We start from the raw sequence: 14,160 nt of genomic DNA, 5'->3' as shown, positions 1-14,160 counted from the left end.
AAACATAATGCAAATCGTTACGCTCAAGCACAACTTTAGAAAGTGTTCTTGGCCATCAGAGAGTCTTATTTTAAATTAGTGTCTTAGGTATTCCAAATATCCACTGACCTTATCTTGACTGTTATCTGAGTAGACATCAAGAATTTCCTGCTCCTTTCCTCTGTACTAGCTGTTTTCAGTTGGACTCTAAAAATAGTCAAAATATGTGTAAGATAAAAGTATAATACCTGCAAACTTTTCTACCATTTGGGCTGAGTAGTTATTTATTCACATATGTATGTTATAAAACCGGTAAGATTGAGGTATAGATAAAAATCAGTAAATATTTTCAGTTAGAGCTATTGGACCATCTGAAGCAAATATAATGTTAGATTAGCCTCTCATCTATATAAAGAAAGTTTTCCAAAGTCTAAAACCATTCATCAGGGTTTTTTTTTGATATTTAGGTTTTCTATTACTTTTCTTATTTAATCTAGATAATTAAGAATTAGTCATATAAATAAGTATGGGAATTACACATACAAACATGGAGATACGCATTTTAAAGTGTATAATACATAATCATATAAGTTATTACAGAATTTAGAAACCTGTTTATTTAAAGAATGGAGCAGTAGTCAACCTAGGCTTAATGTCTAATGAACTTAAAGGCAAATGATTTGAGGTGTTTTTCTTCCAGTATTGAATTTTTCTCTTGAGACACCAGTGATTTCCTTGACTCAGCATCTATTTGTCACAATAGTGTTGTCTCATGACCATATGGAATGAAGCATGAATTTGCTTATATGAGGAGATTTGTGACTTGAGTTATAAAATGGAGGAACTGCTGTTGTTTGGGGGGCTCTAAGTTCCGTCATTGTCCTTGGTGTATGGCTTCAGATTCCATTCCTTTTAATAAGTCTAGAAGCTTTGATGGCTTTCTGCTGTCCCCCATTTGGGTGAATGAGCATTATTGTGCTGGAAGCTTAACTTGCCTTATCTCATTTAATCTTCACAATGAGTTAGGCAATTATCTTTTCCATTTTAAAATGAGGAAACTGAAGTTATAAAAAGTTTGGGTGATTTGCTCAGGATCACGCAGCTAGTAAGCAAAAGAGCCAGAATTTGAGTTTTTATCTGTCAGATTTCTGCTTGAACTTTAACCTTTAAATTTGTGGGGGTCACAGACCCCTTTGAGAACCTGATGACAACACAGAATTTTGCACACAATTTCAGATAGTTCATTGCCACTCCCTCCCACAATCTGTCCATGGGCCCAGGCTGTGGGACTGGAGGCCTCCTGGATGAGGCAGTTTTCTCCTGTCCCTACAGAGCAGGATCTTTCTTCCCTTGGTCTTTCTTCATAGTAAGAAAGGGAGGATGGAATATTTGTGAACAATTCAAAACCTTCATATTTTATTTATTCATTCACTCATTCATTCAAGATAGCATCTCGTTCTTTTGCCCTGGCTAGAGTACAGTGCTGTGATCGTAGCTCATTGCAACCTCAAACTCCTGGTCTCAAGCGACCTTCCTGCTTCAGTCACCCCAGTAGCTGGGACTACAGGCATGTGCCACCATGCCCAGCTGATTTTTGTATTTTTTTTGTAGAATTGGGGGTCTCCCTGTGGTGCTCTGGGTGGTCTCGAGCTCCTGGCCTCAAGCTATCCTCCCACCTCAGTCTCCCAAAGTACTAGGATTACAGGTGTGAGCCACTGGTCTGGCCAAGACCTTCATGTTTTTAAGAAAATAATTTGGGGTGGGGGAGGGGATGGGGGTATGCCTACACAATGAGTGCATTGCGCACCGTTTGGGGAGTGGTAACACTTGAAGGTGCTGACTCGGGAAGGGGGGGTGGGGAAGGGAGGGATATATACCTACACAATGGGTGCAAGGCGCATGACCTGGGGAACAGACACGCCTGGAGCTCTGACTTGGGGGGAAAGGCGGTACAGGAGCAACGTATGTAACCTGCAATTCTGTATCCCCCATAACAAGATGAAATAAAAAAAAAAAAAAAAGAAAAGAAAATAATTTGCCTCTGAATATAGTCCCCCGTTACCCCATTTTCTATCACAAGTACCCTTCTTCCCTTGGCCTTTGTCTTGGCCTTCTCAGAAAGGGTCATTTGGGGTATACATTTCCTCAATGGGACAACTTACTATTAAAGAAAAGTCCCCTCTCAGGGAGAAAAGAGGGGAGGTTATAAGTGGGAATTCTTTCATGGTACCACTGATAATAGATCCATGTCTGTCTTCCCTACCAGGCAGCACCTCTGTGCCCACCTAGGCAGTAGGTGTGTGACAAATCTCCAGTGAATGAATGGATGACTCATATTTCCTTTATACATTCATCACATTCCTGGTCCAATTGTTGAGCCCTCTATATCATTCTTCTTGTCAGAGACACAATCTATCTGAACATGATATTTCTTTTCTGTTAACAAGGACTCATATCATTTCTTAATGGTTTAGCAAATGTTTTCCTATTCAGTTCTCCAAGCAATTTGTTCATAAACAAATGCCACTTAGATTTCCTTTATCTTTTAATGATCTGACAGGATATCCAGAGGCGATTTAAATTTTTGCTTAAGATGCTAATTTCCTATAATCTGAGATCAACGGGCAGGAAAAATAAAAGATGCTAGTTTCCCTAGAAGAAACTATGCATTTCATAAATTCTGTAAGAGAATTGGCAGCATGTAGTAGAAATAGCTTTCCTATCACTTTGTATAGATCACCAAAATAAGATTGCTAAAATGTGTACAGTGTTTAGATTTATAAGTAGGACAGAGGAGTTGTGTTATTTTAAATAAGCTTTAACTGAACAGGCTAAGAAAATACACAAATAATCTCATGCCAGGTGGCAGAAGATCATTTTCTTTATGAATCTAAAAACAACTTGTCTTGGCTAAGTCATGTAACAGTTATTTAGACAACTCAGACTTTGTTGCCTTGTCAAATTAATTTCAAAGTCAAGTGCATTTTCAGCAGATTGAACTTTGTACCATTCAACTCAGCTACAGTTGACAAAGTTGAGGATTTGGAGGCAATAAGGTGGAGTTTTAGTGCCAGATGATCTTGGGTTCAAATTCCTACATACCACTAATGTGACTCAAGGAAACCAACTTGACTTTTCTGGGTTTTGTTTTTGTCATATGTGATATGGTTGCATGTGATAAGAATGATAGTTATTTACTGGGTCCTGACCATGCACCAAGCACTGTACTATATGCTTTACATATGTTTAACTTACATATGTTTAATTTATACCCTGAGTATAATCAACTTCCTATTTCCTCCCACCATCTTGGTGATGGAGTAGACCAAAGGCTGGCAGTGTCCACAAGACAATTTTTTTTTTTTTATTTTTCATGAGATAGGGTCTTGCTCTATCTCCCAGGCTGGAGCACAGTGGTGTCATCATAGCTCACTGCAACCTCAGACTCCTGGGCTCAAGTGATCCTCCTGCTTCAGCCTCCTGAGTAGCTGGGACTACAGGCACATGCTATCACTCCTGACTGATTTTTAAATTTTTTCTTTTTTAGAGATGGAGTCTTGCCATGCTACCCAGGCTGGTCTCAAATTCCTAGCCTCAAGTGATCCTCCCATCTCAGCCTCCCAAAGTGTTGGGATTATAGGCATGAGCCACCACTCGTTGCTGTGAAGCATAAGTAATGATGAAGAATATGTCTAAAATTGTACATTACTATTTGTATAATGTCTGTCACCCCCCACTAGAACGCAGACTTCACTGTACACTCCTGTACAACCAGTGCTTAGGTAGGGCAGCTGGTCAGTGACAGCCCCTAACTAGAATTCAGGTCTTCTAGCTCCTGGTTTAACACTTTTTCCTCAAAAACACACTACTTTCCCATTGAGCCATTGACATTTTCCTAAAAGGAAAGCAATTCAAATGTTGATATTTTCTATTTATTTTAAACGGAAAGAAAGAGAAAGAAAAGAAGTTACCAAAGTCAACCCTGTTAGTGAAGGAAATATTTAAGTGTAGAATTTCTTCTACTAAAGAGATATAATACAATATGAAATTTTATACTATTTAAGGAGACTTGAAAACCATAAGAGCTCATATTACTTGAACACTTATTGCATGAGACACTTTTGTAAGTGGTTTAAATGTTTTTACTTATTTTTTTGGGGGGGGGGAGGGGTGGTTTCTGGTAAGGACCGGAAAACCTGCTAGACAAATTCTAAAAAAGCTGTAACACTTTTTTGCTTATTTTGATCCTCAACAGTCCTATGAGTGAGGCACTATTGTATTCATCTCCATTTTACAGATGTGTAAACTGAGACACAAAGATATTAAATGACTTGCTCATGGCCACATGGCAGAAACCACAGTAGAGTAGTTCTTCTGGCTCCTTGATCAGCATCTTTCTTCCTAGGATATAAACTTGGGCAAGTGGCAGGTGGCCTGCTGTGGAGCTCATGCCCTTAATGACCCCTTGGCACAGTGTGGCCTCCCAGATCTCATGGAGATTGTTATAAGTATGCTTGAGATACTTGTTATCATTTATTTTATTTTACAATTCATCATTTTGCTTAAAATATGTTTTTGAAGTCATATCAGACAAAGAAAGATAAGCATGAGAAGAAACATGAGTCATCATTAGGCCAGCTAGACATTGTTGGGGAACCCTGAGGTATTTAAGGCAGAGCTGTCTGATGGGAAGCCTTTGGTTAACTCATTCCTTGGCAGAGTTGGAAGTACCAGCCTGATGAAATACATACCAGGAGAGTTCCCTGCTGAGAGATTTTCCAAAGTATTATCTGTTGCACTACTGTTGAATGAATTTGGGGCTTTCTAGAGTCAGACTCTACTTCCAAGCCAGAAGAAATGGTGTAACTAGTGAATCTATTGATGTGCTTGCTGCCTTTACTGATGAGCTTAATCACTGCTAGTTAGCTGTGATTGAAGAATGAGAGGATTTAGTTTGTTCTATCATGTGGGTCCTAAACAAAATAACCTTTTATATGGTCTTACATAGAGCACATTAGCCTTTGCTTGTATTGAAACTTTGTACAAGAACATCTTAGTTATCCCTATCATTTGTGGTAATAAAATGTATATACAGTCAAGTGCCACTCAATAATATTTTGGTCAGTGGCAGACTGCATATATGATGGTGGTCCCATGAGATTATTAATTGATTAACCAATTACTTAGAGACAGGGTTTTGCCGTGTTGCCCAGGCTGGTCTTGAGCTCCTGGACTCAAGTGATTCTTCTGCCTTAGGATCCTCCTGAGTAACTGGACTACAGGTGCCTGCTACTGCACCCGGTGTCCATAAGATTATAATACTGTATTTTTACTGTACATCTTCTATGTTTGGATATGTTTAGTTACACAGATACTTACCATTGTGTTATAGTTGCCTACAGTATTCTGTACAGTAACATGCTGTACAGGTTTGCAGTCTAGAAGTAATAGGCTATACTATATTGCCTAGGTGTGTAGCAAGCTATACCATCTAGGTTTGTGTAAGTACACTCTATGACGTTCAAGCAATGTCATTAGAAATTGCCTAATGACGTATTTCTGGGAATGTTTCACCTGTCATTAAGTGATGCGTGACTCTACTAAAATTTCCCATTTAAGCCTAGTTTACTCTTTAAAAATGTGTTGATATTGTTTTAATCCTATAATTGAATATCTTTCTCCATAGCACTTATCAGTATCTGGCATACCATATATTTTGCTTATTTGTCTTTTTACCCCCTATTGGAATGTAAGCTATGTTGAGGGCAGGAATTTTTAAAGAATGATCTTATTGCATTTGAGTCATCATATTCTTTATAGCATCTGATTGTCCAGGGTGGTAAATAGAAAAGCTATGAGTAGTTCATCTATGTAGATTCTAATTCATGCCTTGGACCTTCTTTCAATCCCTGAAATTGGCTTATAATTTGACTCATTTCCTGAAAAATACTACAACCACAAAAATCTGGCCCCTTGAGGGGTTTGGTTACTTGGACTTCGTTTTATTAAAATTTCAGAATAATTTAGAAGACCAAGATGTAGTTTTATTTTTTAAAATATGAAACACTTCATGAATTCATGTGTTACTGTTGCTTAGGGGCCATGTTAATCTTCTCTGTATCATTCTAATTTTAGTGTGTTACTGAAGCAAGTACTGATTATTTGAGTCTTCATTTGGATGTGATACAGTGTAATCATATTGTATATTATCTGGCTGTAAAATCGATAATATTTGATTAAGGATAGAAGAAAATGGATTAAAATTAAACAGAAAAGGAAAAAATTCTCCCTGCTTCAAAGCAATGTGACCACTGCTCTCTCACAAGGAAGAAGATACTTCATTATTTATGGCAGACTCAGTGTAGAGCTAAGCTCCAGGTTTGAATTAGGTTGATACTGTTAACTACCCGTGTTAGATGATCTCTTCCCATGATAGACTGTATCTAGTGCTGGCTCCTCTCATCTCTTTCCTGATAAAAAGTCTTCTGACTTCTGCCTAGTCTAAGAAAGGCATCAAGATGAAATATTAAATATTTGCAATTTTAAATGGCATTAACTTTTATCAACCCTAGCACATCAGTGGCTTAAAAAACCCTTCAGATAATTTGTGTCCCTCTGCTCTGCTTTAAAAACAGTACAGCCAAGAAGACTCTTAAAATAATTACACGAGAAAAGATTTAGGGATTAGGAAAGGGTTTACATTTTGACAGGATTTGGACCTGCTTGTAATAGCTGATATCGACTTACAGGACTGTGCTTTTGGGTGCTTCACCTTTTTCCCAAACTCAAATTTATAAACTGTCTTTTCCTCTGAACCGAAAGCTTGATTGTCAAATCGCTTTGTTCACAGAGTCAATGTCAGTTCATTTAAAGTAAGTCAACCATATTGTGTCTGAAAAGAAGCCAAGTTCTATTTAACTTTGTTTTGTTTTTACTCTAATTTACATAGCAGGCATAGTTATTTGTACAGTTTTGGGGAGTAGGTATGAAGAATTTTAAACAGCTATGAAGAAATCATTGAATGATTTTATGAAAACTATTCTGATAAGTTCAGAACAAAATAGGAAAGAAAGAGAGAGAATATAAAATATCTGACAAAGTTTCATACAAATCTATTCATTGATAATTGAGAATTGATCTAGGGGATGCTAAATTATTCAGTGATTTAGAGGCTTCTGTTGGAATGAGTTTCCCACAGGTCAAATCAGCTTACTTTGGTCACCAGTAAAAGTAGACAGAACTGGAGAAAAAGGAACCACGTAGAGGTAAAATTTCTTACTGGGAAAAGTACTGGGTAGTTGGATAACAAGCGGTGGTAGGAGACATGAACCAAAGCCAGTAATTAAAGGCTGGTCTTTTGGGAAACTTTTATTACAATTAAACCAACCCATAAACAGAACCAGGACAGGCATAACTCAGAAGATTTGGACTTGAGGAAGAGAGACCACGTGATTCTGGGAAAATAACCTAGACCAAGTAATGACTGGTACTAGTTGAAATTTAGGGCACACGGGGCCTTTCTGTACCAAAGTTTTGGTATTTCTTTTAAAAATAAAGTGTCCTAGTATATCCCGACTTTATTTTATTTTATTATTATTTTTTTTGAGACAGAGTCTCGCTCTGTCACCTGGTCTAGAGTGCCATGGTGTCAGCCTAGCTCACAGCAACCTCAAACTCCTGGGCTCAAGCAATCCTCTTGCCTCAGCCTCCCAAGTAGCTGGGACTACAGGCACTCGCTACCACACCCGACTAATTTTTTCTATTTTTAGTGGAGACGGGGGTGGGGGGGGGCGGGGGGGGGTGTCTCGCTCTTGCTCAGGCTGGTCTTGAACTCCTGACCTCAAGCGATCCTCCCACCTTGACCTCCTAGAGTGCTAGGATTTACAGGCATGAGCCACTTCGCCCAGCCTATCTTGACTTTAAATAAAGGAAACAAATTAGTTTGACTGTTACAATAGTTAGATAGTTATATATTCAAGGAAGAAGCATGCTTGACTCAAGTTTTGTTCTATTTTCAGTCATACCTGAAGAGATCCTATTTGCTAAATTTATGTACTCATAATAGATATAAGAAGAGTGCTTTTTAGCTTTATCAGCAAAATTTTCACTTGTAAAGTATTCTTTACCACAATTTTTTAAGGAAGGGAGGGTACATGTTATTTTCCCTGTTAAGAAACTGAGCCTCAGTGAGGAAGTGACTTGCTGAAGAGATGGTGCGTGGTGGAGCCTATACTCAAAGGCCAAGCCTCTGGACCTCAAATCTAGCACAGTTTCCCCTATACACACTAGTGATGGCTATTGGAATCACAGACATAGCTCCCTGGAAGAAACATAGTCATGTGCCTCTTAAGGATGGAGGAATGTTCCGAGAAATTCATTGTTAGGCAATTTCGTCTTAGGCAAAGGTCTTACGGTGTACTTACACAAACCTGGATGGAATAGCCTACTACACACCTAGGCTGTATGAGATAGCCTGTTGCTCCTAGACTACAAACCTGTACAGCATGTTACTGTACTGAATACTGTAGGGAACTGTAACACAGTGGTAAGTATCTGTGTATCTAAACTTATCTAAACATAGAAAAGGTACAGTAAAAATATGGTATACAAGATTTTAAACAAAAGGTACACCTGTATAGGGCACTTATGAATAGACCTTACAGCCTGGAAGTTGCTCTGGGTGAGTGGTGAGTAAATGTGAAGGCCTAGGACAGTACTGTACACTACTGTAGACTTATAAACACTGTACACTTGGGCTATACTAAATTTACATAAAATTTTCTTTCTTTAATAATAAATGAATCTTAGCTTACAGTAACTTTTTTACTTTATAAACTTTTTAATATTCTTAACTTTTTGACTCTTTTGCATTAACACTTAGCTTAAGACACAAAAAGTGCAGAGCTGTAAAAAATTTTTTTCTTTCTTTACATCCTTATTCTGTGAGCTTTTTTCTATTTAATTTTATTTTTTTTAACTTTTTTGTTGAAAGCTCAGACACATACACATGCATTAGCCTAGGCCTACACCAGGTCGGGATCGTCAATATCACTGTCTTCCGCCTTCACATCTTTCCCCACTGGCAAGTCTTCAGGGGCAGTAACACGCGTGGAGCTGTCATCTCCTAAGATAACGATGCCTTCTTCTGGATACCTCCTGAAGGACCTCCCCGAGGCTGTCTTACAGTTAACATTTTCTTTTATAAGTAGAAAGAGCCCACTGTAAGATAATGATAACAAGTACGTTATAATAAATACATAAATCAGTAACATAGTCATTTATCATTATCAAGTATTAGGTACTATACATAATTGTAAATGCTATGCTTTTATATCACTGGTAATGCAGTAGGTTTGTTTACACCATGTTACCACAAATGTGTGCAAGTGTGTGTTGCACTACAATTTATGACAGCTACAGCATCACTTGGCCATAGGCATTTTTCAGTTCCATTACAATCTTATGGGACCACTGTCATATATGCAGTCCATCATTGGCCAAAATGTCCTTATGCAGTGCATGATGGTATTAATAATTAGCTTCCAAGCTACTAGTCAAACCTTTCAAAAAACAAAACAGCAGGTACCAAATATTTGAACTTACAAGTGAAGTAATGAAACAACAATTAAATTGGCTAACGTATGATAAAGCTGTATATAAAATAAGTTATTTTCTAATTATCTTTGGGAAATGAAGTGTGCTTCACAACTAATTTTGCCTAATAAACAAGGCTTACTCCTTTGTCCAAATAACTATTTTGAGTGCTAATCTTTGGAAAGATTTATATATTTTTCCACTTGTCTTAAACAAAGGAGTAGGAACTGTGATTATTGTTAAATACATGACTAATATTTAGAACAAATGTTCCTTCAATAAATAACTCCAGACTACCTGTGCATTTGTAATTCTTTATAACTTCTTCTTAAAGGGTTTTTGTTTGTATGTATGTATTCTCCCTTGCTAAAAGAGTATTACCCATAATTTCCTTCTGCTGCCAACTTGCTATTATTTAACAATCCCTTTTCCTTTAATTTGTCATCTTTTAATCTGCTTTGGACTGAACCAAGTCACTGAACTCATTAAAAGTATGTATAAAATAAGGAAAAATTTCCATAAAAGAGATAGGAGAAATTTCTTCATCGAGGGCATATCCTTTATAACTTTGACATTAACATGTACTTATTTCTCAAACATATTTTTCCCTATTCTGTGTTCTTCAATTATGTTCAGATAGTTGAGATTGCCAGATAATTGTCAAACTATACAAAATCTTGACTCTTAAGTACAGATATTAGAAAATAGATAATGTTATTAACTCAAGACTCTGCTCATCTATTTCTGGCTTATTTTTTTTCCCTTAGATTTTCTTAATGGCCTGAATTTGATGTATTTAAATATTTGAAAATAAAGTTTTAAAATTCTGTACTTGATTTTAATTATGAATATTTCTGGTCTTTAACAAAATTTTCTTATTGAGTTGAAATTCACATAACATAAAATTAACCACTTTAAAGTAAACAATTCAGTGACATTTAGTACATTCACAGTACCACCTCTGTCTAGTTCCAGAACATTTTCACCCCCAAAGGAAACTCTGTACCTATTAAGCTGTCACTCTCCATTCCTCCCTGCCCCTAGCAACTACAAGTTTGTTTCTTTCTGTCTCTATGGATTTATCTATTCTGGATATTTCATGTAAATGGAATTATGTGATATATGACCTTTCGTGTCTGGCTTTTTCTTAGCATCATGTTTTTGAGGTTCATCCACATCGTAGCATGTGTTAGTACTTTATTCCTTTTTAGGGCTAAATATTCCATTGCATGTATAAAGCACAAACTTGTTTATCCATTCATCTATCAATGGACATTTGGGTTGTTTTCACCTTTTAGCTATTGCAAATAGCCCTATGAGCATGCATGTACATGTATTTGTGTTTGAGCACCTGTTTCCAATTCTATCCTAGCACTTCGGGAGGCTGAGGCAGGAGGATCGCTTGAGGCCAGGAGTTTAGACCAGCCTGGGCAAAATAGCCAGACTCTGTCTCTCTAAAAAAAAAAAAAAAAAAAAAAAGCCAGGTATGGTGTGTGCTTGTAGTCCCAGCTACTCAGGAGACTGAGGCGGGAGGATTGCTTGAGCCCAGGAGTTCAAGGTTGCAGTGAGCTCTGATAGCACCACTGCACTCCAGCTTGGCCAACAGAGCGAGACCCCTGTCTATAGTAAAAAGTTGATTTCACAGTATTTATTCAGAATTCAACTGGGTGGGATCCCAGTTATGCTTATTTTAAAATATTGATTATGATTAATGTTTTAGTATTAATAGCTAAAAAGCTAAGCATGATATTTTTTCAGTATTTTTTTGTTTTTGTTAAAACCTGTATGTAAAATTCAGTAGCATCTACGGCATTTTGATGTCCAGGCCTTGGAATGCTTTTGTTTGTGCAGAGTTCAAGAAATGATATGAAAGTATAATTGACTTTTTGCCTCTATTTCCTGTATGTGAGTATCTAGATAAAGATAGATCTTGCCTCCTTTTTTCCTTTCAGCTCTTGCTGTTGTTCCTTTCTGAGAAGAGAGGCAATAGAAGAGCGCTGTCACTGGGTGCCAGGTCATGGATTAATGCAATGGAAGTCATTGAAATCCTTTTGTACATTGTTGTCATCTTTAGTGACCTTCTCTCTTTCCAGGTCACTTACTTCAGCCTCTGGTACCACAATAAGCAAAATCAGCGCCGGTGGGTAGATTTGGAAAAACCTCTGAAGAAGCAGCTGGACAAATACGCACTGGAACCTACCGTCTATTTTGGCGTGGTGTTTTATGTGCCTTCAGTGTCACAGCTGCAGCAGGAGATCACCAGGTGAGAAATTAAGTGCTATTTGTTTTTAGCAAGTAATCTAGTGAGATTAAAAAAGTGAAACTAAGGTCAAAGTCAAGAGGTGGAAGTCTGAAACCTTGCCCTCCCGCCCCACAGTTTTACTGCCTTATTACAAGAAGGTTCTGGTATGTGGCACGGCAGAGTGTTTCACTGCATGTCGGATGAGTTATGGGTTCGTTAGGCACAAAGGAATCATTAAAAGGGAAAAAAACGTTTTTACCCTGGCTGTGAACTCTTCTTGTAGTGATGTCACCTGCAGTATTTTATTGTTTTGTTTCTGATCCTTTGTAACAAGGAAATGAGAGAGGAGACTAAAAATTAAAGTCATAAAATCTGGTCATTCCTCAAGGAAATGTGCCTAAAGGTTCTTAGATTTCTTTGACTCCAGTAGCTATAATCTGTGGACAGGTGGGAAAGGAAATTTGTAGGGGAGGGAAGGCATTCAAGAAGGAGAGAAAGGGAAGTGTTTAAGATCAGAAAATTTTGGCTAGTAAGTGCCCTTAACAGGGACAAAAAGCAGAAAGGGAAGATGATACTAAGGTGCCAGATAGAAGAACTAAATGTCCTCTCCCCTACTCCGCTCCCCCAAGACAAAACAATAAACAGTGCAATAAAATTTGAATTCTTAAGCCTGCCTTTCAAAGTTCTCCGAAATCTGAAATCTGTCATTACCTTATCTTTTTAACACTATTTAACGTTACTGTTGAGCCAAGCTGTACTACTTCCAGGGCCCTGGATGTGCCGCATGCCTTTTTGTCTTTGTGTCCTAGATCTTTCCCTTGTGTTTATGTACTGGGATCCTGTTCATCTTCTGAGTTGTACTTCAGAAGGTACCTTCTCCACGAGGCATCTGTGACTTCCAGGCTGGAATAAGGTTTACCTTGTCCAAACCGTCCCAGAATTTGCTTGCACTTGTGTTAAGATGGCCTTTGTCATAGCCTCTCGTTATGGTTGTGTACATCTCTTATCTTTTCCCTAGATTTTAAATCCATGTTTTCTTTAGCTTTACTTTTCTCATGCTATCTAACATAATGCCCTGCAGATAGTAAGAACCTGGTCCTGCCCCATGTTTGTGGAATGCTGTTTGAGCCTGCTGGTTACTTATTAGAAGAGGTTGGAAAACCAAAGCAGCAAGGATCAGGTGGTAGGGATAAGCACACACTGACTGAAGTAAGTCTGAAGTATAAACATGGAAGAGAGTAGTGGAAGCCAGAAGGAAAAACCCTGCACTCATCACCTCAGCTCATTTAAATGTTTAGTGAAGACTTGATATGATCTAAGAACTATGTTGGCCACAGTGGGATGTGAATACACAGGTGAATACACAGGTGAATTTAATCTTACCCAGGAGGAGTTACTCATAGTCTGATGGAACTGGCAGTTCATATAAATAAATAATTATAGTATCCTATGATAATAAATGCTTTTATTATTAATAAAGCTCTGGATTCCTAGGGGTGGTACAAGGGTAACTTGAACAGGGAAGGTAAAGAAGCTGATTTTTTTTTTTTTTTTTTTTTTGATAGAGTCTCGCTCTGTTGCCCTGGGCTAGAGTGCTGTGGCGTCAGCCCAGCTCACAGCAACCTCAAACTCCTGGGCTCGAGCGATCCTCCTGCCTCAGCCTCCTGAGTAGCTGGGACTACAGGTGCGCACCATCAAGCCTGGATAATTTTTCTACTTTTAGTAGAGATAGGGTCTTGCTCTTGCTCAGGCTGGTCTCAAACTCCTGAGCTCAAGCAGTCCTCCTGCCTCGGCTTCCCAGAGTGCTAGGATTACAGGCATGAGCCATCATGTCTGGCCTACAAGAAGCTGATTTTTTTTTATTGATTTTAGAAGGAATTTTCTAGAAAGAATATCTTGTGCAAAGCAGGGGTAATAAAGAAGATTACTGTGTGTTTTCAGGGTGTTTCAGATATTACCTAGAGAGGGGAGAGGAAGTTTAAAACATAGGCATTAGTAATAAAGTCATAGGACAGTGAGGAAGACATTTTTGAATTTTAGTGGAATGGAATGATCAAATTTGCATTTTGTGAAGAACACCTATCATGGGAAGCTCTTTGAGGTGGCAAGACTATAGGCTGGAGACCGGTTAGGAATGTCCATGCCATAATCTAGGCATTAGTCTAGAATGTAGACCCAAACAGAGGTGTTAGCCAGGTTGAGAGAGAATGGCCTTACTAGATTCCATCACAGGATTGCTCATTGATTAGGTGTAGAAGAACCTGACAGAGAGGTTGTATCAGTAAGGATTAAGTGTGGCTATATATAACAATAAAACTCTTAAGTATCATTGAGTTACGTAAGAG

At 38.1% G+C, this 14,160-nt stretch overlaps 1 protein-coding gene and 2 non-coding genes across 3 annotated transcripts in view; 1 reads left to right on the top strand and 2 right to left on the bottom strand.

The window, feature by feature from the left end:
- Nucleotides 1-14,160, top strand: part of PTPN21 (protein tyrosine phosphatase non-receptor type 21) — a 62,944-nt gene that overhangs the window by 10,961 nt on the left and 37,823 nt on the right. The window contains exon 3 of the mRNA XM_069465200.1: nt 11,667-11,836. Within this exon, the coding sequence (XP_069321301.1) occupies nt 11,667-11,836 (170 nt within the window). The remainder of the gene's footprint in view (nt 1-11,666; nt 11,837-14,160) is intronic.
- Nucleotides 4,146-4,209, bottom strand: LOC138381114 (U7 small nuclear RNA). The gene has a single exon (XR_011233050.1). It is a non-coding gene; the product is annotated as a U7 small nuclear RNA (small nuclear RNA).
- On the bottom strand, nt 6,032-6,133 carry LOC138381077 (U6 spliceosomal RNA). Its single transcript, XR_011233021.1, has one exon. It is a non-coding gene; the product is annotated as a U6 spliceosomal RNA (small nuclear RNA).

Source organism: Eulemur rufifrons, chromosome 2 (assembly GCF_041146395.1).
Source record: "Eulemur rufifrons isolate Redbay chromosome 2, OSU_ERuf_1, whole genome shotgun sequence".
NCBI classification, from domain to species: domain Eukaryota; kingdom Metazoa; phylum Chordata; class Mammalia; order Primates; family Lemuridae; genus Eulemur; species Eulemur rufifrons.
Note: the sequence above shows the minus strand (reverse complement) of the source record. Positions and strands in the feature narration are given on the sequence as shown.